Source organism: Entelurus aequoreus, linkage group LG04 (assembly GCF_033978785.1).
Source record: "Entelurus aequoreus isolate RoL-2023_Sb linkage group LG04, RoL_Eaeq_v1.1, whole genome shotgun sequence".
Lineage (NCBI taxonomy): Eukaryota > Metazoa > Chordata > Actinopteri > Syngnathiformes > Syngnathidae > Entelurus > Entelurus aequoreus.
This window is the reverse complement of record NC_084734.1, coordinates 81,029,011-81,055,788: the sequence shown is the minus strand read 5'-3', so window position 1 is coordinate 81,055,788 and position 26,778 is coordinate 81,029,011. Positions and strand designations below refer to the sequence as shown.

Below are 26,778 nucleotides of genomic sequence, written 5' to 3'. Positions count from 1 at the left end.
TATTTTTGGTGTTGCATGGCATTTGTTTGTCTGGTGACCTATATTTCATTTGACCATTGGTACTGTGGGATTCAAGGGAGAGAGCATGGCGTGCTTGGGTAAAGTGGGAGCCTGCAAAGTCACCGTTTTTACCACTCAGACACACTTGCATGCATGCCAGCTTGTGCTTGATCTTCCATCATACCTCCACACTCCAGGGGCGGATTTAAGATTAAATAAGATACGAGGCTTAGTGCAGATGAGTGATGATGTTTTTTTAACTTCTGCTAATAAGTAGTGGGCTTTTTCTTTTTTATACTTCCAAATCCTGACCACCTTAAAGCAGACAAAAACACTGGATTACACTTATACATTATTTTAATGAAACAAATGTATTATTATCCAAGCCTTTTTGGTTTCCTCTAATGCGGGGGTCGGCAACCCGCGGCTCTAGAGCCGCATGCGGCTCTTTAGCGCCGCCCTAGTGGCTCTCTGGAGATTTTTCAAAAATGTATGAAGAATGGAAAAAGATGAGGGGGAAAAAAATCAATTTTTTTGTTTCAGAATGTTTTCTGTGGGAGGACAAACATGACATAAACCTCGCTAATTGTTATAAATCACACTGTTTATATTAAACATGCTTCACTGATTCGAGTATTTGGCGAGCGCCGTTTTGTCCTACTAATTTTGGCGGTCCTTGAACTCGCCGTATAGTTTGTTTCCATGTATAACTTTCTCCGACTTTCTAGGACGTGTTTTATGCCACTTTTTCTATCTAATTTTGTCCACCACACTTTTAACGTTGGGCATGAGTGCACAAAGGTGAGTTTTGTTGATGTTATTGACTTGTGTGGAGTGCTAATCAGACATATTTGGTCACTGCGTGACTGCAAGCTAATCGATGCTAACATGCTATTTAGGCTAGCTATATGTACATATTGCATATGCCTCATTTGTAGCTATATTTGAGGTCATTTAGTTTCCTTTAAGTCCTCTTAATTACATTTATATCTCATGACACATGTAATATGGCTTTTAATTTTTTGCGGCTCCAGACAGATTTGTTTTTGTATTTTTGGTCCAATATGGCTCTTTCAACATTTTGGGTTGCCGACCCCTGCTCTAATGTAACTAAATATACACAGCAATATCTTTCTACCATAACTTTACTGATAATAAACCAGCGGAGTAACGTCCAGTAACACTTCAAAAAAAAAATCATAAGCCTAAATGATCACCGTTTCATCATAGCTGGTGTTGTAGTCAATATGTCTGGGTTCTTTTTGTTTTAAAACTTGTCCAAAATATAGATATTTGTAAAAATGTATTTAAACTACTGTCTCTCAAAAGTAACTACAAATAACCTCAAATAGTCGACGACGACACTTTACTGTGCACATTGTTCATTATTCAAATTTGAAACTGCTCTTTTTATCTCAGCTTTGACGCCAGTGACATATTAGTGGTCACATCATTGTCACTAAATAAGCTTGCATCACACCTTAATACGGTAATCCCTCGTTTATCGCAATTAATTGGTTCCGGACGTGACCACTGTTGTGGAAATATAAAGTATTTCAAGATTTTCTTGCAGCGTTGATATTGGAACATTCTCACTTCTCCTCCCTAAGTCATTTTGCCTGCTGTATGTTGTGATGTATTACTTTATTTGTAACTTTGTATTGTCACTGCAGTTGCGAGAGAAGAGGGGAGCAGTCTCTGTTCGTGTCCAACTCGTCCACTATCTCAATCAGCCTTTCAACTCTATCCGAGGGAAGCACGGCCCCGGCGTTGTTCCTGAACTTCTTTCTCAGGCTCTCTTGGGTCAGCGGTTTGCGCCAGTGACCGTAAAAGCTGTCGCAGCGCCCCTTCAGGATGTCCCCCCCGACAAGCGCCACCTGGACCTCGCCATACATCTGGTTGAAATTAGCTGGGTTGTCGTGGGGGTGCTCCACGCGGACACGACCAAGCAGCTGGAGGAGCTCAGGACGCGTCATGGCGGTAGGGGTGAAGGACTCCACGGCCACCTCACCGTCCAGGAGGGCGCTACAAGCGTTGAACTGGAAAGAATGGCGGGCCTGGTGGTCCGACTCTGGAAAAGGCCTGTCGATGTATTTCGACAGGGGTACCCGCAGCAGGATGTCCTGAATCTGACTCGGAGACACAGTGCCCGGACCTAAACCCACAAGATGCTTGTGAACCGAGGCCGCAGCATCCGCCACCCAGTGCATTCCCAGATGTGCGGGGAAGCGCTTGAAAGCCATATCCTGCTCTTCTAGCAAGAACTCGTGGCCGCCATTGTCACTCGGTGACTCCAGATGCTGCGGCGCGTAGTCTTTGTAGAAAGCGTTGAAACCGGCGACCCCTTCGACAGCATCCAGGACTAGCTGACTCGCCTCAAGCCCCTGAGAGGCCAGCAGAGCAGCCTCCATCCCCAAACGGGAGGCATTGCCGATGTGGATGGGTTTGGACTGCGTGGCAGCGTTGGCCATCGGGGCCCCTGATAGAGAAGCAGCGATGGCTAAGGCGTGGCTGCACTGGGATGGATTCAGCAACAAGAGGCAAGCACAGGCTGCTGCACTTCCCATGGTGCCCACCACACTGGGAGGGTGAAATCTGGTGAGAAACACACACAAGTTACAGTACGAGGGGGATTCACATTATCTGAAACGGGACAAATTAGTGTATTGCACTATTCATTTTAGCCGCCAGATGGCAGTAGAGTGTTGAATATCTTAAAATGTGTTTTGTAGCAATTCCAACTGTGACCACGGACACAGTCTCTATGTATAGTGACACTTTCCATTATTTTCAGCAGACTGCATTACAAAATGATTAACCTTCCCCTTAGCAGAGACCCCCATTGTGCATATACAAAGTGACGACAGCAGTTATTTTGCATGTATTTTGACACTAAAAAACAATAAATAGCAGGGAAGATTCAATGTTAACAGTCTTTTTGTCTGCATTTTATAGTATAGATTTATCACTAATATTAATTTTTTTCAAAGTAATTTTTTTTTTATTGGCCATTTTTGCGTAAGTTCAGACACAGTGACATTTATGTGTGGCATTCTCTTTGAGTCAACAGAATAGCAAAGACACGAAAGTACGAAAATATAAAATGTTCAATTTTATATGCAAAATACAAAAGCACTATTCATATAAATGGGATGTGCACACAGTTTGAAACAATAATGCTGAAAACAAATGTGAAGGGGAAAGTGGAATCGCGTATATTGCAAAATATAATATATTGGTAAGTATTTACACAGTTTAAAAAAGTTTACGCTTTTAATGTTTACAATGTATTTTAAAGTATAGATGTCTTGCACAAATGTATTTATATTACTATTATACTATTCTATTAATAGAATGCAAAAAAAAAATCGTATTCATCCCGATTAGAAGTCATTTAATATATTTTTTTAAATCGATAAAAAAAAATATACAATTTTTTTACATACATTTTTTTAAGAATCAATTTTTAGAATACATTTTTAAGCATTTTACAAAATGCGCTTTGGTAACCTGTGAACTGTTTTGAAAAAGTTGCATCATAATTATTATACCAAATAATACATAAAGAGAATTGGTTTGAATCGAGAATTGTGTTGAATAGAGAATCGATTCTGACCCCATGAATCGGAATGAATCGTTAGGTGCTCAAAGATTCACACCCCAACCAATTAAACAAATTCTTGTTTCTGATGGAGAAACTTTGAAAAAAAAAAAAAGTACATGTAATTTAAATAATAATGTGTGTGTATACGCAGTACAGTAAAAACAACTATTATATTTATATATATTTAACTATAATATTGACATAATATAATAAAATTGTTTTTGAGACCAAAGTTATTTTAGAAGAACATTTTTGTAATATTTAAAATGTTAATCAAATTTGACCAAAAAATATAAAACAATTCTTGAAACTTAATACCTTTACTTTATTACCGGTACTTATTTTGTATTGTATTTATTTTTTATTTTTTTCTGTCTTCCCTAGTACTTTTTAAATTATTTTTTTTCTAGAACTGTATTATTCATGAAGTAAATTGTGCACAAATTGAGAACAGGAAGTGAATCAAAATTGTGAGTAATTGCTATGAAATGGAAAAGGGGTAGGGTAATCAAACTCTGCTCCTTCCTGCTCCTTTTTAAAGGTGTTGAAAATAGAAACTGGAAAGGGTGATGTATCATGTTGTAACTGGAAGCATGTTGGAAATCAACTTAAACCACAACCACGAATACTGTCAATGTACTGGCAATATCAAAGGATTTTTTTATTTTGTTATAGGAAAAACAACATATAATTACCTTAACCTTTTTGTTCAAAATAAAGCGAAATAGGAACATATACAGTAAAAGCTGCAATAGTATGACTTACTCTACTGCTATCATTTTTGACCCCATGGCGCTTATGCACTCACCTCTTGGGGATGTTATGGGCCTCATTAGAGAACCTCATCAGACGGCCCTGGATCTCAACGCCGACATTGAAAGCCAGCAGGAAGTCCAGGCCACTGGGTTTGCTGTTGGCGGGCATCATTTCGCTGAGAGCCAGCACAGCGGGAAGCACCGCTCCTGAAGGATGAGTGGCAGGGTGCCATGTATCATCAAAGTCCATGGAGTGAGTCTGTATCAAAGTAGGACAAAAATCAAGTAACATTTTAAAACCCTAGTCCTTTGTAGACCATTTAATAACATGCATTCTTAGTACAAGCTTTGAATTGCTGATGATTTATTAGGAGAAGATGCCAAACAGGTTTTTGAAGGCTTAATAGTTGGAAATTTCAAGCTAAGTGAGGTCATTCAGGGTCCGTCACCAACACCTTATGTAAATAGTCTGCCTCTGGACTATTCCGAGTGAGAGTGTCAACAATTCTAAAGTCGTTTTTACACTTGTGTGCTGTTTGTACTGTTCCAGCTGTTTGTGCTCACCGCCACTCCGTTGACAAAAGCCGCCAGTGTCGGCGAGAGCTTGGTGCCTCTGCGACCGTAGACGGAGCTGACGTCATGATTGGCGTACACGAGCTGCGAAGGGGAAAGGGCGGAGGCAGGTAAACACAAGGAGTCGAAAATGTCCCGTCGCTCATCAGTTACTGACTACCTTTCTGTAGAAGGCCATCATTTACACTAATGTAATAACCAGAGACCCCTACCCCTCTCATCTCTCCTCATGCTGCCTCGTTTTAGATAAGGCGTTATTGAAAAATATTCTTATCTGTTTTAATATTCCCCTCAGGCTCACCTGGCAGTGATGCAGTGCCAGTTGAAACACTTCTGTTGTGCTGCCCAGGAGACCGACTCCAATACTGTCCAGCACCATCCTCTTACTGCGGGAGAGGACCACGGAGGACAAGTGCTGAGGCTTCACTTCACTGATGAACTTTCCAAAACTGGCCGTGACTGTGTCCTCAGGAGCCGGGTGCTTCAAGACTGGATAGGTAGAGGGAATTAAAAGTTAATGGGAAGGGGGGGGGTATTATACAAAATTGGCTGAGCCGTGTTGTGTTGACTGTACCTTCCACTGTGGACTTGTGCAGTCCTCGGATAATCCACATTGGTCTGGCAGCTTTCTGCAGAGAAGCATATACAGTACTTGGTAAAGTGTGCCTTGAACTGAAATATTCTCCCCTTTAGAAGCACTTTTGAAATTGAGGGTTTGGAAAGAGTTCCTATGCTGACAAGAGGATGCCGGAACAGGTACGTTTAATCCATGTCACACATACAACCACAGCATTTATACTACCTTGTTTTGGCATGACACAGACACATACAGAGTTAAGTGTACCTGTAGAACGGAGCTCATGGCTTCTATCTGGTCCAAGTGTCTTCAGTTCTTGACGCTGTTGCTTTGTCGTCAACAAATTAAGAAGGATGCTGATGCTGCTCAAGTGGAGCGGGGATCAGCCTTATATAGTCATGACGATGGAACAATGACTAAAGGAAGGAAGGTGGAACAAGGAAGGGCTTTAATTTTTTAGAATGTGTTGGGAAAAAGTAGGTGGGACTCCATTGTACCACGTACATGTCGTCATCTATCAGGTTGAACAAAGTAAAGCTGTTGGGAATTCTTGTTAACCCCTCCTACTTTTTAAGATTGTGTATTTATCCATGCCCGGCAGAACCTCAACATTTCATATGAGCATCTTCATCAGGTAGGACCTTTTTTACCCTTAAGATTTAAAAGGAAATCACATTTTATTATGTTTCACAGGGCAAAGTACTTTTTTATTTGGCAGATTCTGTAAAACCGAATAACAGTGTACTCATAAGTTATGGCTTTGAATGATAGTGCACACCTCAAAAACAAGTTAATTGTGGCATAATCAAGCTGCCGTGTCGGTTGCATTAATGTTTGGTGCAATTTTATTATGAATACTGTTTCTGACTGAGAAGTTGTTGTACAAGTAGGTCAAGTCCCTTAGGCCAAATATTTTCACTTTCAAAAATGTGTCATAAAATGTTACGGCTTGAAAAGTCTGCGCTTCAGGTGCAGGTGAGACAACATTTTTACGACATCCAAGGAAAAATTAAAATTATTCAGCCAAAACTGACTGGATGGCAAAGAAACAACTGGGTATCAACAGCAATATTTAGCAATAATGACAAACTGAAGCATAGATAGAATAGTGAGCAAAAAATATATTAATAAAGTTGACGGGCCTGGAAGAAAGTACCGTCAATGATCAAGGCTGAACATCATCATCTTAAATGCCAGCATGCCAATCAGATTAAGGTGTGCCAAGTTTCCTCCAAAATGAAAGAAAATTCAAGAGGAAAACTAGAGATAAAACATGACACAAGCAGGCGAAGAATGTGAGACACACCAGTAAAATAAGCCTTGTGACTGATGAAGCCTCTATCTACACTCTTGATTAATTATTTACTATTCCATATATTTTTTGGTGACCTGGCACACACAGAAAGTGAACAGTAATGGAGGCGGTGTAAGGTTAAATAAGCTCTTCCCGTTCTTCTTACTCCTATTCGGACATTTGAGTATAACTTTAATGTAACTTTAAACTAAACCATTAACCTTACACAGGATTCAGACTTTGATAAACACGTTGTCTCAATAAAAAATAATAAAACAATCTAAATTACATGTATCCTGGTTTGTGTATTCATATGATCAGTGTTGCAGTTAGCGTGAGATACATAAACTGAGGAATACATAGCTTGTCATTTTTTTGTCTTCCAGTTCAAGTAAATTCAGAGCGCAGAAGCCATGGCCACAATAGATGGTTTTCCAGCCAGTTTCTACAGTGAACCAGGAGTTTTGGGAATGTTATCAAATGGAATTAGTGCGTTCCTTGTACTTCTGCAGAACTTTGGTACAGCGCACACTGGCATAGAACCACAGGGCGTGGAGAACATACTTGCAGGTAAAATGTAATGTGTTTGGAAATACAAATGTATCATAACAAATATGCCTGACTAATTCACAATGATTGTGTTTATTTAGGCGTCCATCTTATCCTGATTGGTGGTATCTGCCAGCTGGTGGCAGGCTTGCTCTCCTTCAGAAAATATGATCATCTCAGTGCCACTGCATTTGTCGGCTACGCTGCTCTTTGGGGAAGTTTCGGTGCCACCCGAATCTACTTTGGTGCGTTATCCATGAACTCCACAGTACCACAAACAATAACAGCCAACATGACAATGTTGAATGACACCACGGAAATCCCAGTCTGCTATTTATTTCTGTCCCTAAAGGAGTCTGCTATTGCTGGCCTTGTTCCCTATATCCTCTTATCGTCTGTCCTTGCCTTTTGTTCAGCCACAGTCAACTACATCATGCCTTTTGTTTTTGGCGCTATAACAGCCACTTTAATTTTTGAAGCAGTAGCTCTAGTGTCAGGTTCATGGTCTCTTGTGGTATCCGGGGTTCTTGAATTGCTAATCCTGATGTTCGCCATCTACGGTTCAGCGGCCCTGCTCGTTAAAGGTCTGACTCAACGTCTCGCTCTCAAAGGCTTTGGTACTCCACTCTTTAATGTCCTTCTGCTTGGTACTGCCAGTTCAGCTAAGAACCAGAGCCCTGGTGCAGAGAAGAAGAAAAACACAAAGTATGCCGAACCCATGGCCCTGGGTTACTTATGTGACACAGTTGCACCATTCATTTTTGCATTTTACAGCTTTGGGTTCATGACATCTTTCGGTTTGGGAGTTGCTTGGGTGTCAATCAACTCTGCCGCCCAGCTTTTCTCGAGCTACTACTCCCATCTACGCCAAGATGGCTACCATACAACTAAGTTTGGGTTTCATGCTACGTATTGGCTCATCAAGGCTTGGGAGGAGTTTTTAGCATCTGTTCTGATTGTAGAGGACACCAACGTCACCTCGGGGAGAAACCCGATGGTAGGAAACTGGTTCTTTGTGGTGGCAGCCCTGGTGCTTTGCATTGGAAGCCTGAGCATGGATGTCCTGGAACTGGTCCACAACATACTGTTCCTCTTGCTCACGATCTCCACAATCCCCCAGATCCCTCTTAAAGACTACTACATATTCTTTGGGGTCGCTTGTTCCATCTTCACTGCAGCCTCCTTGTACGGGACCTTCTCACGGCTCATCAACACCATTGCAGAGAAGTTGCTAATCCCTGTTGGACCACAACCCGTCTCCACAGCCCAGCTGAAGAGAGTTTTCAACTGGAGTAGGTCCACAGAAACAAAACAAGCGTTAACTATCCAAACAGACCAGGCTTCAGATGCCCTGTTTTACCTGGTAAATGGAGTTGCAGCTCTGTCCGCACTTCATGCAAGCGTAAACAGCACCAATCCTTCATTCCTCCATCTGACAATCCCTTGGGTCCTCATCTCTGGCGCAATCATCCAAGCCTACGTCAGTCGACTTAAAGTCACAGGAGCAAGCCAATTTGGCTCCGTCATCTCGTCCGTCTACGTAGCAGTGTGGGCAACATGGACCTGGTTTAGATTTGCAGGTACAATACAACGTTCCAAACAACACAATTCATATTTTTGCTCCAAAATTCTGAAACCCAACTTTTGAATTTCCAGGTCAACTACTTCAGCTTTCAAATGAAGTTGCTTACGATTTTACTGCAGGAGCGATTGCTTTCCTGGTCATCAACGGTTTCGTCATTTTTAGTGGTAAGGGTTACCAAATAATTACCCTAACTTATTTTGATCATCATAATGCCTTTTGAAGCAAATTCTGATTCACTTTGTTGTTTCTGTCAGCTACGTACAGGAACTTGGTTTTAGTGTTCTTAACAGCAACCATGGAGGTGATACTTGTTTGTTTACTACTTTCAACTCTTCAGCAGCTACCTTATCAGCTAGAAAGTGAGAAAACACAGTTTTACACACTTGTAGTAGTTATACTATCAATGGTAATCGATGTTTTTCTCCCTTTAGTGGCCATGCTTGCAATCTTTTCCATTATATGTTTGTATGGAGCTATGGCATCATTGCTAAACAGCATCTTCGCCCAGAGATTACTACCATTGGGCCCTCCTTTGTTCAAGGTAACCAGTCAGGGTTTCCTATTAAGTGGTGTGTTGTAGTCCTCTCATTTGTTTAAGGAAAATGTCTGCACTTTATCCTAGGAGCAAATGAAGCAGGACCGTGAACAAGAGCTACCTTGCCCCTTGGCAAACTCCAAACTCACCTCTGGGCTTCTAAAAATCGCCGCCATTCTGGAAAAGGGCGGAGTATGCGGTATTCCCACAGACACAGTGTACGCTTTGGCCGCATCTTGCAAGAATCCGCAGGCTATTGAGAACATTTATAACATTAAGGTACCAATTAGATAAATCTCATTTAATATTACTTTGTCCAATCGTATCAATGTTTTCTCTGACCTTTTAGGACAGACCAGCAGAGAAGCCCATTTGTATTTGCATCTCCAGTGTGAAGCAGCTGGTAGAAGCCAAACCTCCCTTCAGCCCTCTGCTTTGGGAGTTCATGCGGAATGTGTATCCTGGAGGTATCAGCTGCATCGTCAGCAAAGGGGATTGGCTCCTCAGATTAGGTATACCACAGGTTTTCCACCTCACTGCCAACAGAATTAGAACAGGTGTGTTAAAGGGCTGTGTCACGTGCAGGGGTGGGACCGGCTTACGACCGCGTGGGCACAAGGGACAGCATCATGATCCGAGTGCCCGACCACACCGTGACCCGCCACTTGTGCGATATCACTGGACCGCTTGCTATCACCTCGGCTAACCCAAGTGGAGAGGCAGACAGCACCCACCATAGCATGGTCATTGAGTAAGTTCGACCGCACAATGTCGACATAGTGAACATGGTCACGTTCTGACCCGCCGGTGTTGTGTTTGTTCTCAGCCGACTGGGCCACAAGATCCAAGGGGTGCTGTGTGACGGGGAGACTAATGAAGTCGTGGCCTCAACTGTGGTCAGCTGCCTCAGTATTGATGAAGGTACAGTACAATGCAGAGTCTGCCTTACGGGCATTCTCTATAAAACCACACTCATTTAATTTACTTTTGATTTACAGGCACCATCACGATTGTCAGGGAAGGATGCGTCCCTGCAGTTAAAGTCAGAGAGATTTTCGACAGAGTGAAAGGCACAACGGCCTAAATCTTAGCTACCAAATCCTTAAAAAAAATCCTGACTAAATCCTTAAAAAAAAATTACATTAACGACAAAATAGAGGAAAACACGAATAAGCCACGTGAGCTCTGGAAAATTCTCAACAACCAGCTTCCTGGTTGCAGCCAGAAACTTAAAACAAGACTCACCAACATCAGCATCAAGGAGGGTGACTCCCTCATTACAGACAAAATGGAGGTAGCTAGCAGACTTAACGCCTTTTTCACCAGCATAGCTGCAACTCTTGTCAACAAGCTGTCCCACCACTCTGGTCGCTTTGGTGTAGAACACATTAAAGCCTTCTACAGAAAGCTAGGAGTATCCAACAATGATTTCAAATTAGAAATGGTCACAGCTGATGAGGTGTTTAAAAAATTGAGCGCGCTCCACCCTAACAAGGCCACCGGCCTTGATAATATTCCCTCCAGATTCCTCAGGGACTCTGCCTCCATCATTGCCCCGATCATCACGCACATAATAAACCTATCAATTACACAAGGCCAAGTACCAAAAGATTTTAAGATGGCAAGAGTAACTCCCCTCTTTAAAAAAGGAAGCAAATTGGAACCTGGCAACTACCGACCTGTTTCTATTCTCAGCTCCATTTCGAAAGTAATGGAGAAAATAGTTTATGAACAGGTCGATAGTTACCTTGCCACTAATAAACTCATGTACAAATTCCAATCCGGCTTCAGAACTAACCACTCCACTGACACATGCCTTCTCTATCTGACCGACCACATCAAACATGAGGTGGACGCGGGCAAATACTGCGGCATGGTCATGCTGGACCTTCAGAAGGCCTTTGACACCGTTAACCACGCTATACTGTTGGATAAGCTCAGAGCAATCGGATTTAACAAAACCTCTTGGAGCTGGATGCAGTCTTACTTGGAGGGGAGGGAGCAGGTGGTAGAGGTGAACGGCACCGTGTCCCCCCCCCTCTCGGTGAGCTGTGGAGTCCCCCAAGGCAGTATATTGGGACCTTTACTGTTCCTAATATACATAAACGACATGTCATCGGCATGTGACTGTGAATTGTTTTTGTTTGCGGATGACTCTGCCCTGCTGGTATCCGGCAAGGACAAGTCACAGGTGGAGAAAATCCTCAGTGCTGAGCTCTGTAGAACCTGCACCTGGCTCGCTGACAACAAGCTATCCATCCACTTGGGTAAAACAGAATCCATCCTGTTTGGGTCCCACATCAAACTTAAGAGAGTCAATCACTTCACCATAAAAGTAGGTGACAGTGTAATCACCAGGAAAGATGAGGTCACCTACCTAGGTTCCATTCTAGAGGCTAACCTTTCCTGTGATAAAATGGCAACCAAGGTAATCAAAAAGGTTAACCAACGAACGAGATTTCTCTACAGAATTTCCTCTCTGGTCAACAAAAGCACCTTGAGGATTCTGGCGGGAACTCTCGTTCAACCCTTTTTCGATTACGCATGCACCTCCTGGTACCCTAGCACCTCCAAAACCCTCAAATCTAAACTCCAAACATCTCAGAACAAGCTAGTCAGGTTACTTCTAGACCTCCACCCCAGATCCCACCTCACTCCTACCCACTTCTCTAAAGTGGGCTGGCTCAAGGTGGAGGACAGAGTTAAACAACTTGCACTGAGCCTAGTCTATAAAATCCGCTACACCTCCCTGATACCGAAGTACATGTCAAACTACTTCCTTAACGTAAATGACCGCCATAACCACAACACCAGGGGGTGCTCCACTAACCACGTTAAACCCAGATTCCGAACTAACAAAGGTCTTAACTCATTCTCTTTCTATGCCACATCAATGTGGAATGCGCTCCCAACAGGTATAAAAGAAAGGGCATCTCTATCCTCCTTCAAAACCGCTATAAAAGTTCACCTCCAGGCAGCTACAACCTTAAACTAACACCCTCCCCGGATTGCTAATAATCAAATGTAAACAATCAAATGCAGATTCTTTTTCTTATGCCTTCTGATCTCTCTCTCTCTCTCTCTCTCTCTCTCTCTCTCTCTCTCTCTCTCTCTCTCTCTCTCTCTCTCTCTCTCTCTCTCTCTCTATGTCCACTACTTGATGTCCATATCCCCCCACCCCACCCCCCCTCCACACTCCTGATTGTAAATAATGTAAATAATTCAATGTGATTATCTTGTGTGATGACTGTATTATGATGATAGTATATATGATAGTATATATCTGTATCATGAATCAATTTAAGTGGACCCCGACTTAAACAAGTTGAAAAACTTATTCGGGTGTTACCATTTAGTGGTCAATTGTACGGAATATGTACTTCACTGTGCAACCTACTAATAAAAGTCTCAATCAATCAATCAATCAATCAAAAACCAGTTCATCTATTTAAATAACAATGTTATTTATGTCTCTGTGTCGGGGCTAAACCATGAAGGAGTACTGAAGAAGTACACATCTGAAGGAAAACAAGTACCATGATATTCATGTATGCATAACTGGGGATTGTTCAGAAAATGTTACAATGAACCTCGGAAAAGAGGGCAAATATTTTTATTTATGGCAATTATAAGCTTCATTGGGGGTATCATTGTGACTGTCAGAAATTGTAAGTCTGATGTAAATAGTTTGTTTTTCTTTAACAATTAAAATCATACACGTCTGAAAACATTCCCTGTCCGTGTACTATGTCAATGCATGTGTAAAAAAACCTACATGTCACCATTAAATTATTTTTAAGTGTATTGTTTGTTGTTACAAGATAGGAACTATTTTGTTTCCATTGGTGACTTTGTATCAGAACCAAGGTTCAATCTTGGGGCCGACTTTATTTAACATCTATATGCTCCCACTAGGACAAATCATGCTAAATAATAACATTGACCATCATTGCTATGCCGATGACACCCAAATCTATGTAGCGCTATCACCAAATGACTATCGCCCCATAGATCTTCTGTGCCAGTGCATTAAACAAGTCAAACACTGGATGTGCCAAAATGTCCTACAACTAAATGAAGATAAAACTGAGATAATTGTTTTTGGTGCTAAAAAAGAAAGGTTTAAAGTCATCCAACACCTTCAATCACTGACCCTGAAAACCTCAAATAAAGCCAGAAATCTTGGGGTTATTTTAGATTCTGATTTGCATTTCGACAGTCACATCAAATCAGTAACAAAATCGGCCTACTATCACCTCAAAAATGTAACAAGACTTAGAGGGCTCATGTCAGCTGAAGACTTAGAAAAACGTGTACATGCCTTTATTACCAGTAGGCTAGACTATTGTAATGGTCTCCTTGCAGGTCTTCCCAAAAAAAACTGTCAGGCAGCTACAGCTTGTTCAGAACGCTGCTGCTAGAGTTCTAACAAAGACCAAAAAATGTGAGCACATTACACCAATTCTTAAATCCTTACATTGGCTCCCTGTACATCAGAGAATTGCTTTCAAAATCCTCCTGCTCACATATAAATCACTACATGGTCTAGGGCCCAAGTATATCACTGATATGCTCCCACTATATAAGCCCTCTAGATCACTAAGATCTTCTGAGACCAATCTGTTAGCGGTTCCAAGAGTAAACTCAAATCAAGGGAGATCATCATTCAGTCACTATGCAACACATAGCTGGAATAAACTTCCGGAAGATGTCAGACTTTCCCCAACTCTGACTACTTTTAAAACTAGACTGAAAACTTCTATGTTCACCTTAGCTTTCAGCTAAATCTTTTAATCTTTTAACTTTTAACATTCGCACTGTTTTTATTTTTATTGTCTGCATTTTAATTTTGCTTTTATTTTCTTTCATTTCACTTTCTTGTCTGTGAAGCACTTTGAGTCTGCCTTGTGTATGAAAAGTGCTATACAAATAAAGTTGCCTTGCCTTGCCTATTGTCAAAAACAAGACATTGCATTTTTCAATAATGAAATGAATTAAAGAAAAGTGCTCCAATGCCGAAGTTGAACTGAAATGCTGGATTTTTTTAGAATTGTTGAAGTAGAGCACACAATTCCTAAACAGACTGAATATTTTGAAGTTGGAACAGTTTGAATCAGATGAAAAATGTGGGAATTGTGGAGCTTTGAAGAATGTCCCAATGGGAATTTCCCCAAAATATGTGAATTTCGGGAAAAGCAAGATTTGTTTTGAAAATGGTAAAAAAAAATAAAAAATTAAATGGTCTGAATGAGTTGGAATGGTTGGTGTTGGAATTTTTCAAATCGGTCGAGAAATGTTGAAGCAGTAACATTTTGAATTGAGAAATAGTGTTACGGAATTTCGGGAAAACCAGGAATTTTCCAGTTTTTTGTCCTAATTAAGAGGAATGTTTTGACGGTGGAACTGTTGAAGTGGGTTAAAAAGCGTGGAAGGAGTAGTCGCCAGAACAAAGGCTGGAAATAGGGCTTTGGAAAAGCAGGAATTCTGGAAAATCCTGCCATTTTTTTTAACTTGGAAAAAATGATAATTTGAATTTCCAGAATGGTGGAATGGTTTGAATAGATGTAAAATGTGGAAATGGTGAAAGTTAGAAGAATGGGACTAATGTCCCAGAAAACCTGGGATTCTGGGAAATCTGGGAATTTTTGGAATTTGTCAAGGGAAAGCCCAAGATTCCAGAATAGGCTGAACAATTTGAAGTTGGAACGGTTTGAATCCGGTGCAAAATGTGGAAGGTAGAGTGGCAAAATCTGGAGAAGAATAAGAATACATTTACACTACCGTTCAAAAGTTTGGGGTCACATGGAAATGTCCTTATTTTTGAAGGAAAAGCACTGTACTTTTCAATGAAGATAACTTTAAACTAGTCTTAACTTTAAAGAAATACACTCTATACCAGGGGTCGGCAACCCAAAATGTTGAAAGAGCCATATTGGACCAAAAATACAAAAACAAATCTGTCTGGAGCCGCAACAAATTAGAAGCCATATTACATACAGATAGTGTGTCATGAGATACAAATTGAATTAAGAGGACTTAAAGGAAACTAAATGAGCTCAAATATAGCTACAAATGAGGCATAATGATGCAATATGTACATATAGCTAGCCTAAATAGCATGTTAGCATCGATTAGCTTGCAGTCATGCAGTGACCAAATATGCCTGATTAGCACTCCACACAAGTCAATAACATCAACAAAACTCACCTTTGTGTATTCACGCACAACGTTAAAAGTTTGGTGGACAAAATGAGACAGGAAAATAAGTGGCATAAAAGTGAAAACACGTCCTAGAAAGTCCGAGAAAGTTATACATGGAAACAAACTAAGGTGAGTTCAAGGACCGCCAAAATTAGTAGGACAAAACGGCGCTCGCCAAATACTCGAATCAGTGAAGCATGTTTAATACAAACAGTGTGCTTTATAACAATTAGGGAGGTTTGTGTCATGTTTGTCCTCCTACAGAAACCATATTAAAACAAAAAATATTATTTTTTTCCATGTCATCTTTTTCCATTTTTCATACATTTTTAAAAAAGCTTCAGAGAGCCACTAGGGCGGCGCTAAAGAGCCGCATGCGGCTCTAGAGCCGCGGGTTGCCGACCCCTGCTCTGTACATTGCTAATGTGGTAAATGACTATTCTAGCTGCAAATGTCTGCTTTTTGGTGCAATATCTACATAGGCCCATTTCCAGCAACTATCACTCCAGTGTTCTAATGGTACAATGTGTTTGCTCGTTGGCTCAGAAGGCTAATTGATGATTAGAAAACCCTTGTGCAATCATGTTCACACATCTGAAAACACTTTAGCTCGTTACAGAAGCTACAAAACTGACCTTCCTTTGAGCAGATTGAGTTTCTGGAGCATCACATTTGTGGGGTCAATTAAACGCTCCAAATGGCCAGAAAAAGAGAACTTTCATCTGAAACTCGACAGCCTATTTTTGTTCTTAGAAATGAAGGCTGTTCCACAAAATTGTTTGGGTGACCCCAAACTTTTGAACGGTAGTGTAAGTTGAAGAATAATAAATGGATGAATTTGGTGTAGAAAATAATAAGTTAAAGGCCTACTGAAATGAATTTTTTTTTATTTAAACGGGGATAGCAGATCTATTCTATGTGTCATACTTGATCATTTCGCGATATTGCCATATTTTTGCTGAAAGGATTTAGTATAGAACAACGACGATAAAGATTGCAACTTTTGGTATCTGATAAAAAAAGGCTTGCCCCTACCGGAAGTAGCGTGACGTAGTCAGTTGAACATATACGCAAAGTTCCCTATTGTTTACAATGATGGCCGCATGAAGTGAGAGAGATTCGGACCGAGAAAGCGACAATTTCCCCATTAATTTGAGCGAGGATGAAAGATTTGTGGATGAGTAAAGTGCAAGTGAAGGACTAGTGGGGAGTTGAAGCTATTCAGATAGGGAAGATGCTGTGAGAGCCGGGGGTGACCTGATATTCAGCTGGGAATGACTACAACAGTAAATAAACACAAGACATATATATACTCTATTAGCCACAACACAACCAGGCTTATATTTAATATGCCACAAATTAATCCTGCATAAAAACACCTGCGTGTTTGTTATGCTAGCTCCTAGCTCCTCTGCTAGCTCCTAGCTCCATAGAACACGCCAATACAATTCAAACACCTGATCAACACACACAATCACTCAGCCCAAAAGACCGTTCACCTAACCCAAGGTTCATAAAGCTTATATATTTTAAAAAAGTTACGTACATACGCAAAAAAAAGTTGCGCACATACGGTCAAGCGATCAAATGTTTAGAAGCCAAAGCTGCATACTCACAGTAGCACGTCTGCGTCTTTGTCATCCAAATCAAAGTAATCCTGGTAAGAGTCTGTGTTGTCCCAGTTCTCTACAGGTGTCTGTGTATCGAAGTCAAAAGTCCTCCTGGTTAGAGTCTCTGTTATCCGAGTTCTTCCATCTTGACTGCATCTTTCGGGAATGTAAACAAAGACGCGCCGGCTGTGTACTGTTGTGGCTGACTACGTTCGAAAAATACGTCCATTTCGCACCGACAACTTTCTTCTTTGCTTGCTCAGCTTCCTTCTCCATAATGCAATGAACATGATTGCAACAGATTCACGAACACAGATGTCCAGAATACTGTGGAATTATGAAATGAAAACAGAGCTTTTTCGTATTGGCTTCAATGTGGAAGGCATACCCGTGTTCGCCGGGCTACGTCACGCGCATACGTCATCCTCAGAGGCGTTTCGAACCGGAAGTTTAGCGGCAAATTTAAAATGTCACTTTATAAGTTAACCCGGCCGTATTGGCATGTGTTATAATGTTAAGATTTCATCATTGATGTATAAACTATCAGACCGCGTGGTCGGTAGTAGTGGGTTTCAGTAGGCCTTTAAAAAAGGTAAAAAAGTTACAGGTGTGTTTACCAAGAGCTGGCCTTAAACGTGAGTTTAGTAAGCCCGACTTGGAACACGCCGTGTTTGAGCCGTACTCAATAAAAGAAGCACAGAGACCGTCTGAATGGCGTTGGAACGCCTCATCATGTAAACAGCGCAGGCGGCACAGTGCCTGATAGGTCCTGCTCTGACACAAAGACAGCAGACTAACACACACACCGATCTGGGTGTGTTCTATTAATAAATCAATCACACACCTTTAAGATGATTAATGATTCACTGGTCGGAATCTGTCTGTCGTGTTCCAGCTCTAGAAGAACCACTGTCCATTCTTTACAGAGAATGAGTCAACCAATGCATTGGATTCTTGGTTCAGGCCAGGGGTCGGCAACCCGAAATGTTGAAAGAGCCATACTGGACCAAAAGTACAAAAACCAAATCTGTCTGGAGCCGCAAAAAATGAAAAGCTGTATATAAGTCTTGTAATGAAGGCAACACATGACGTAAGTGTCTACAAACCCCGTTTCCATATGAGTTGGGAAATTGTGTTAGATGTAAATATAAACGGAATACAATGATTTGCAAATCATTGTATTCCGTTTCGGCCGGTGCGACTTATACTCCGTAGCGACTTATACTCCGAAAAATACGGTATCCATTATTGCAACAAACATTACAGTATATTATCATACTTTCCAAATATTTTTTGTCTAAATAAAAACTTGACTTACAATTTTGCAGCAAACTACCCGTCAAATGACAATACATTTCACGGTGTTCTTTACAGCATATTACTGTGAATGGAAATTAACTAAAAATTTTTTGCATTTAAATTCTGTTGACTGAGCTGCCATTTTTTACTGTAAAATCTTGTTTTTTAACGGCGTATTCGTGTAAATGGAAAGACGGTACATTTGTTTTTATGGGGAAAAAAAACCGGCAGCTAAGTTGCCAGAATAAAAAAGGAACTTGTACTGTTTTTCCATTAACAATATACCGTATTTTCCGCACTATAAGGCACACCGGATTATAAGGCGCACCTTCAATGAATGGCCCATTTTAAAACGTTGTTCGTATACAAGGCGCACCGCATTATAAGGCGCATAGAATAGACGCTACAGTAGAGACTGGGGTTGCGAGACCTGTTCTGGCTCAATATTGGTCCATATATAAGGCGCACCGGATTATAAGGCGCACCTTCAATGAATGGCCTATTTTAAAACGTTGTTCATATACAAGGCGCACCGCAATATAAGGCGCATAGAATAGACGCTACAGTAGAGACTGGGGTTGCGAGACCTGTTCTGGCTCAATATTGGTCCATATATAAGGCGCACCGGATTATAAGGCGCACCTTCAACGAATGGCCTATTTTAAAACGTTGTTCATATATAAGGCGCACCGCATTATAAGGCGCATAGAATAGACGCTACAGTAGAGACTGGGGTTGCGAGACCTGTTCTGGCTCAATATTGGTCCATATATAAGGCGCACCGGATTATAAGGCGCACCTTCAACGAATGGCCTATTTTAAAACGTTGTTCATATATAAGGCGCACCGCATTATAAGGCGCATAGAATATACGCTACAGTAGAGACTGGGGTTGCCAGACCTGTTGTGGCTCAATATTGGTCCATATATAAGGCGCACCGGATTATAAGGCGCACCTTCAATGAATGGCCTATTTTAAAACGTTGTTCATATACAAGGCGCACCGCATTATAAGGCGCATAGAATAGACGCTACAGTAGAGACTGGGGTTGCGAGACCTGTTCTGGCTCAATATTGGTCCATATATAAGGCGCACCGGATTATAAGGCGCACCTTCAACGAATGGCCCATTTTAAAACGTTGTTCATATACAAGGCGCACCGCATTATAAGGCGCATAGAATAGACGCTACAGTAGAGACTGGGGTTGCCAGACCTGTTCTGGCTCAATATTGGTCCATATATAAGGCGCACCGGATTATAAGGCGCACCTTCAATGAATGGCCTATTTTAAAACGTTGTTCATATACAAGGCGCACCGCATTATAAGACGCATAGAATAGACGCTACAGTAGAGACTGGGGTTGCGAGACCTGTTCTGGCTCAATATTGGTCCATATATAAGGCGCACCGGATTATAAGGCGCACCTTCAACGAATGGCCCATTTTAAAACGTTGCTCATATATAAGGCGCACCGCATTATAAGGCGCATAGAATAGACGCTACAGTAGAGACTGGGGTTGCCAGACCTGTTCTGGCTCAATATTGGTCCATATATAAGGCGCACCGGATTATAAGGCGCACCTTCAACGAATGGCCCATTTTAAAACGTTGTTCATATATAAGGCGCACCGCATTATAAGGCGCATAGAATAGACGCTACAGTAGAGACTGGGGTTGCCAGACCTGTTCTGGCTCAATATTGGTCCATATATAAGGCGCACCGGATTATAAGGCGCACCTTCAACGAATGGCCCATTTTAAAACGTTGTTCATATACAAGGCGCACCGCATTATAAGGCGCATAGAATAGACGCTACAGTAGAGACTGGGGTTGCCAGACCTGTTCTGGCTCAATATTGGTCCATATATAAGGCGCACCGGATTATAAGGCGCACCTTCAACGAATGGCCTATTTTAAAACGTTGTTCATATACAAGGCGCACCGCATTATAAGGCGCATAGAATAGACGCTACAGTAGCGACTGGGGTTGCCAGACCTGTTCTGGCTCAATATTGGTCCATATATAAGGCGCACCGGATTATAAGGCGCACCTTCAATGAATGGCCCATTTTAAAGCGTTGTTCATATATAAGGCGCACCGCATTATAAGGCGCATAGAATAGACGCTACAGTAGAGACTGGGGTTGCCAGACCTGTTCTGGCTCAATATTGGTCCATATATAAGGCGCACCGGATTATAAGGCGCACCTTCAACGAATGGCCCATTTTAAAACGTTGTTCATATACAAGGCGCACCGCATTATAAGGCGCATAGAATAGACGCTACAGTAGAGACTGGGGTTGCCAGACCTGTTCTGGCTCAATATTGGTCCATATATAAGGCGCACCGGATTATAAGGCGCACCTTCAACGAGTGGCCCATTTTAAAACGTTGTTCATATACAAGGCGCACCGCATTATAAGGCGCATAGAATAGACGCTACAGTAGAGACTGGGGTTGCCAGACCTGTTCTGGCTCAATATTGGTCCATATATAAGGCGCACCGGATTATAAGGCGCACCTTCAATGAATGGCCCATTTTAAAACGTTGTTCATATACAAGGCGCACCGCATTATAAGGCGCATAGAATAGACGCTACAGTAGAGACTGGGGTTGCCAGACCTGTTCTGGCTCAATATTGGTCCATATATAAGGCGCACCGGATTATAAGGCGCACCTTCAATGAATGGCCTATTTTAAAACGTTGTTCATATACAAGGCGCACCGCATTATAAGGCGCATAGAATAGACGCTACAGTAGAGACTGGGGTTGCCAGACCTGTTGTGGCTCAATATTGGTCCATATATAAGGCGCACCGGATTATAAGGCGCACCTTCAATGAATGGCCTATTTTAAAACGTTGTTCATATACAAGGCGCACCGCATTATAAGGCGCATAGAATAGACGCTACAGTAGAGACTGGGGTTGCCAGACCTGTTGTGGCTCAATATTGGTCCATATATAAGGCGCACCGGATTATAAGGCGCACCTTCAATGAATGGCCCATTTTAAAACGTTGTTCATATATAAGGCGCACCGCATTATAAGGCGCATAGAATAGACGCTACAGTAGAGACTGGGGTTGCCAGACCTGTTCTGGCTCAATATTGGTCCATATATAAGGCGCACCGGATTATAAGGCGCACCTTCAATGAATGGCCTATTTTATAACGTTGTTCATATACAAGGCGCACCGCATTATAAGGCGCATAGAATAGACGCTACAATAGAGACTGGGGTTGCCAGACCTGTTCTGGCTCAATATTGGACCATATATAAGGCGCACCGGATTATAAGGCGCACCTTCAACGAATGGCCCATTTTAAAACGTTGTTCATATATAAGGCGCACCGCATTATAAGGCGCATAGAATAGACGCTACAGTAGAGACTGGGGTTGCCAGACCTGTTCTGGCTCAATATTGGTCCATATATAAGGCGCACCGGATTATAAGGCGCACCTTCAACGAATGGCCCATTTTAAAACGTTGTTCATATACAAGGCGCACCGCATTATAAGGCGCATAGAATAGACGCTACAGTAGAGACTGGGGTTGCCAGACCTGTTCTGGCTCAATATTGGTCCATATATAAGGCGCACCGGATTATAAGGCGCACCTTCAACGAGTGGCCCATTTTAAAACGTTGTTCATATACAAGGCGCACCGCATTATAAGGCGCATAGAATAGACGCTACAGTAGAGACTGGGGTTGCCAGACCTGTTCTGGCTCAATATTGGTCCATATATAAGGCGCACCGGATTATAAGGCGCACCTTCAATGAATGGCCTATTTTATAACGTTGTTCATATACAAGGCGCACCGCATTATAAGGCGCATAGAATAGACGCTACAATAGAGACTGGGGTTGCCAGACCTGTTCTGGCTCAATATTGGACCATATATAAGGCGCACCGGATTATAAGGCGCACCTTCAACGAATGGCCCATTTTAAAACGTTGTTCATATATAAGGCGCACCGCATTATAAGGCGCATAGAATAGACGCTACAGTAGAGACTGGGGTTGCCAGACCTGTTCTGGCTCAATATTGGTCCATATATAAGGCGCACCGGATTATAAGGCGCACCTTCAACGAATGGCCCATTTTAAAACGTTGTTCATATACAAGGCGCACCGCATTATAAGGCGCATAGAATAGACGCTACAGTAGAGACTGGGGTTGCCAGACCTGTTCTGGCTCAATATTGGTCCATATATAAGGCGCACCGGATTATAAGGCGCACCTTCAACGAGTGGCCCATTTTAAAACGTTGTTCATATACAAGGCGCACCGCATTATAAGGCGCATAGAATAGACGCTACAGTAGAGACTGGGGTTGCCAGACCTGTTCTGGCTCAATATTGGTCCATATATAAGGCGCACCGGATTATAAGGCGCACTGTCAGCTTTTGAGAAAATTGGAGGTTTTTAGGTGCGCCTTATAGTGCAGAAAATATGATGTAAATGTAAAAACCAATGTCAATTTAACACAGAAATTCTGGCAAGTAAGCTGCCAGCTTTTTCTGTCAAAAATAATAAACAAAACAGTGGTAGTGTTTTTATATTTACCGTGAAATGTTGTAATAAATAAAAAAAAACACTATATTTTACGGTAACATTTTGTAAATGTAAATTTTTTTACTGTAGAATCGATATAATTAATAATAAATCCAGAGGCAAATTCATACATTATTTGCTGTTACAAGTGGCCCTCTGATGGCAGCCATATGCGATGTGGCCCTCAATGAAAACAAGTTGGACATCCCTGTGTTTACACCCACATTTTGAAATGTGAATTTTCTAATGCACTTTTTTAATAGCATTCAATATTGTAGCCCACTCCCCAAAAGGTTCCCTATTGGGCAAATTTGACGTTAATTGGTACTTAAACATGTTTCCACAGAGCCTTGTCCAAGACCACCAAATGGGAGGGAAAAAAAACCTTGCTTGCTAAACGATTGAGTGCCTCAAACTGACAGTTGAATAATACAAATGGATTTAATCTGTAGAAGAGCTTTTCTAGACACTCTAAGTGCTTTACTGTGACAACTGAAAACCTGTCATTGTTGCTGTTAAACTCAGTGTAATGTTAGCACTGCACTAACATAGCTATGCTAATGTTGCTAACGTTTGTGTCCCATGTCCCAATCCTTATTGTTACGTTGTTGTATGTGATACATGGCATCTATTACAGTACATTGTTGTATGTGATACATGGCATCTATTACAGTACATTGTTGTATGTGATATATGGCATCTATTACAGTACATTGTTGTATGTGATACATGGCATCTATTACAGTACATTGTTGTATGTGATATATGGCATCTATTACAGTACACTGTTGTATGTGATATATGGCATCTATTACAGTACATTGTTGTATGTGATATATGGCATCTATTACAGTACATTGTTGTATGTGATATATGGCATCTATTACAGTACACTGTTGTATGTGATATATGGCATCTATTACAGTACATTGTTGTATGTGATATATGGCATCTATTACAGTATGTTGTTGTATGTGATATATGGCATCTATTACAGTACGTTGTTGTATGTGATACATGGCATCTATTACAGTACGTTGTTGTATGTGATATAAGACATCTATTACAGTACATTGTTGTATGTGATACATGGCATCTATTAGAGTACATTGTTGTATGTGATATATGGCATCTATTACAGTACATAGTTGTATGTGATATATGGCATCTATTACAGTACGTTGTTGTATGTGATATATGGCATCTATTACAGTACATTGTTGTATGTGATATATGGCATCTATTACAGTACATTGTTGTATGTGATATATGGCATCTATTACAGTACGTTGTTGTATGTGATATATGGCATCTATTACAGTACATTGTTGTATGTGATATATGGCATCTATTACAGTACATTGTTGTATGTGATATATGGCATCTATTACAGTACATTGTTGTATGTGATATATGGCATCTATTACAGTACGTTGTTGTATGTGATATATGGCATCTATTACAGTACATTGTTGTATGTGATATATGGCATCTATTACAGTACATTGTTGTATGTGATATATGGCATCTATTACAGTATGTTGTTGTATGTGATACATGGCATCTATTACAGTACGTTGTTGTATGTGATACATGGCATCTATTACAGTACATTGTTTTATGTGATACATGGCATCTATTACAGTACATTGTTGTATGTGATATATGGCATCTATTACAGTACATTGTTGTATGTGATACATGGCATCTATTACAGTACGTTGTTGTATGTGATACATGGCATCTATTACAGTATGTTGTTGTATGTGATACATGGCATCTATTACAGTACATTGTTGTATGTGATACATGGCATCTATTACAGTACATTGTTGTATGTGATATATGGCATCTATTACAGTACATTGTTGTATGTGATACATGGCATCTATTACAGTACGTTGTTGTATGTGATACATGGCATCTATTACAGTACGTAGTTGTATGTGATATATGGCATCTATTACAGTACGTTGTTGTATGTGATACATGGCATCTATTACAGTACATTGTTTTATGTGATACATGGCATCTATTACAGTACATTGTTGTATGTGATATATGGCATCTATTACAGTACATTGTTGTATGTGATACATGGCATCTATTACAGTACGTTGTTGTATGTGATATATGGCATCTATTACAGTACGTTGTTGTATGTGATATATGGCATCTATTACAGTACATTGTTGTATGTGATACATGGCATCTATTACAGTACGTTGTTGTATGTGATACATGGCATCTATTACAGTACATTGTTTTATGTGATATATGGCATCTATTACAGTACGTTGTTGTATGGGATATATGGCATCTATTACAGTACATTGTTGTATGTGATATATGGCATCTATTACAGTACATTGTTGTATGTGATACATGGCATCTATTACAGTACGTTGTTGTATGTGATATATGGCATCAATTACAGTACGTTGTTGTATTAGATATATGGCATCTATTACAGTACATTGTTGTATGTGATACATGGCATCTATTACAGTACGTTGTTGTATGTGATATATGCATCTATTACAGTAGGTTGTTGTATGTGATGTATGGCATCTATTACAGTACGTTGTTGTATGTGATATATGGCATCTATTACAGTACGTTGTTGTATGTGATATATGGCATCTATTACAGTACGTTGTTGTATGTGATATATGGCATCTATTACAGTACGTTGTTGTATGTGATATATGGCATCTATTACAGTACGTTGTTGTATGTGATATATGGCATCTATTACAGTACGTTGTTGTATGTGATATATGGCATCTATTACAGTACGTTGTTGTATGTGATCTATGGCATCTATTACAGTACGTTGTTGTATGTGATATATGGCATCTATTACAGTACGTTGTTGTATGTGATCTATGGCATCTATTACAGTACGTTGTTGTATGTGATATATGGCATCTATTACAGTACGTTGTTGTATGTGATGTATGGCATCTATTACAGTACGTTGTTGTATGTGATATATGGCATCTATTACAGTACGTTGTTGTATGTGATATATGGCATCTATTACAGTACGTTGTTGTATGTGATATATGGCATCTATTACAGTACGTTGTTGTATGTGATATATGGCATCTATTACAGTACGTTGTTGTATGTGATCTATGGCATCTATTACAGTACATTGTTGTATGTGATATATGGCATCTATTACAGTACGTTGTTGTATGTGATATATGGCATCTATTACAGTACATTGTTGTATGTGATATATGGCATCTATTACAGTACATTGTTGTATGTGATATATGGCATCTATTACAGTACGTTGTTGTATGTGATACATGGCATCTATTACAGTACGTTGTTGTATGTGATACATGGCATCTATTACAGTACATTGTTTTATGTGATACATGGCATCTATTACAGTACATTGTTGTATGTGATATATGGCATCTATTACAGTACATTGTTGTATGTGATACATGGCATCTATTACAGTACGTTGTTGTATGTGATACATGGCATCTATTACAGTATGTTGTTGTATGTGATACATGGCATCTATTACAGTACATTGTTGTATGTGATACATGGCATCTATTACAGTACATTGTTGTATGTGATATATGGCATCTATTACAGTACAT

General features: G+C 40.7%; 2 protein-coding genes across 7 annotated transcripts; one reads left to right on the top strand and one right to left on the bottom strand.

Annotated features, from left to right (window-relative positions):
- Nucleotides 1–377: 377 nt before the first annotated feature.
- irg1l (immunoresponsive gene 1, like) lies at nucleotides 378–15,813 on the bottom strand. 2 transcript variants are annotated; one of them, XM_062045834.1, is made up of 9 exons: nucleotides 15,680–15,798; nucleotides 9,815–10,008; nucleotides 9,622–9,725; nucleotides 5,777–5,925; nucleotides 5,507–5,561; nucleotides 5,234–5,421; nucleotides 4,924–5,016; nucleotides 4,413–4,618; nucleotides 378–2,595 (listed from the first exon to the last, which is right to left on the bottom strand). In XM_062045834.1, exons 4-9 carry the CDS (start codon nucleotides 5,792–5,794, stop codon nucleotides 1,665–1,667), a joined length of 1,491 nt encoding a protein of 496 aa, XP_061901818.1. In that variant the 5' UTR covers nucleotides 5,795–5,925; nucleotides 9,622–9,725; nucleotides 9,815–10,008; nucleotides 15,680–15,798; the 3' UTR covers nucleotides 378–1,664. The 2 variants fall into 2 exon arrangements, with proteins under 2 accessions (XP_061901818.1, XP_061901819.1); XM_062045835.1 differs by lacking the exons at nucleotides 9,622–9,725; nucleotides 9,815–10,008 and having other exon boundaries at nucleotides 15,680–15,813.
- si:ch211-153b23.3 (uncharacterized) lies at nucleotides 380–13,186 on the top strand. 5 transcript variants are annotated; one of them, XM_062045828.1, is made up of 17 exons: nucleotides 380–801; nucleotides 1,674–2,598; nucleotides 4,441–4,612; nucleotides 4,910–5,042; nucleotides 5,228–5,429; nucleotides 5,626–5,688; nucleotides 7,190–7,373; nucleotides 7,454–8,932; nucleotides 9,009–9,101; nucleotides 9,192–9,296; nucleotides 9,369–9,478; nucleotides 9,560–9,751; nucleotides 9,822–9,984; nucleotides 10,058–10,223; nucleotides 10,299–10,393; nucleotides 10,471–10,569; nucleotides 12,911–13,186. In XM_062045828.1, exons 7-16 carry the CDS (start codon nucleotides 7,217–7,219, stop codon nucleotides 10,554–10,556), a joined length of 2,646 nt encoding a protein of 881 aa, XP_061901812.1. In that variant the 5' UTR covers nucleotides 380–801; nucleotides 1,674–2,598; nucleotides 4,441–4,612; nucleotides 4,910–5,042; nucleotides 5,228–5,429; nucleotides 5,626–5,688; nucleotides 7,190–7,216; the 3' UTR covers nucleotides 10,557–10,569; nucleotides 12,911–13,186. The 5 variants fall into 5 exon arrangements, with proteins under 5 accessions (XP_061901812.1, XP_061901813.1, XP_061901815.1 ...); XM_062045829.1 differs by having other exon boundaries at nucleotides 5,626–6,143; XM_062045831.1 differs by lacking the exon at nucleotides 4,441–4,612.
- Nucleotides 15,814–26,778: the final 10,965 nt, after the last annotated feature.

Bases quoted from the DNA above. Each gene is read 5' to 3' on its own strand.
- irg1l (XM_062045835.1), bottom strand. The intron at 5,422-5,506 runs GTACAGTCAACA...CTACCTATCCAG, and splicing joins GCACAAGTCCACAGTGGAAG to TCTTGAAGCACCCGGCTCCT. The intron at 2,596-4,412 runs GTGAGTGCATAA...GTTTCTCACCAG, and splicing joins GCCCATAACATCCCCAAGAG to ATTTCACCCTCCCAGTGTGG.
- si:ch211-153b23.3 (XM_062045831.1), top strand. From the start codon at position 7,217: ATGGCCACAATAGATGGTTTTCCAGCCAGTTTCTACAGTGAACCAGGA. The intron at 8,933-9,008 runs GTACAATACAAC...TTGAATTTCCAG, and splicing joins GACCTGGTTTAGATTTGCAG to GTCAACTACTTCAGCTTTCA. The intron at 9,297-9,368 runs GTGAGAAAACAC...TTCTCCCTTTAG, and splicing joins GCTACCTTATCAGCTAGAAA to TGGCCATGCTTGCAATCTTT.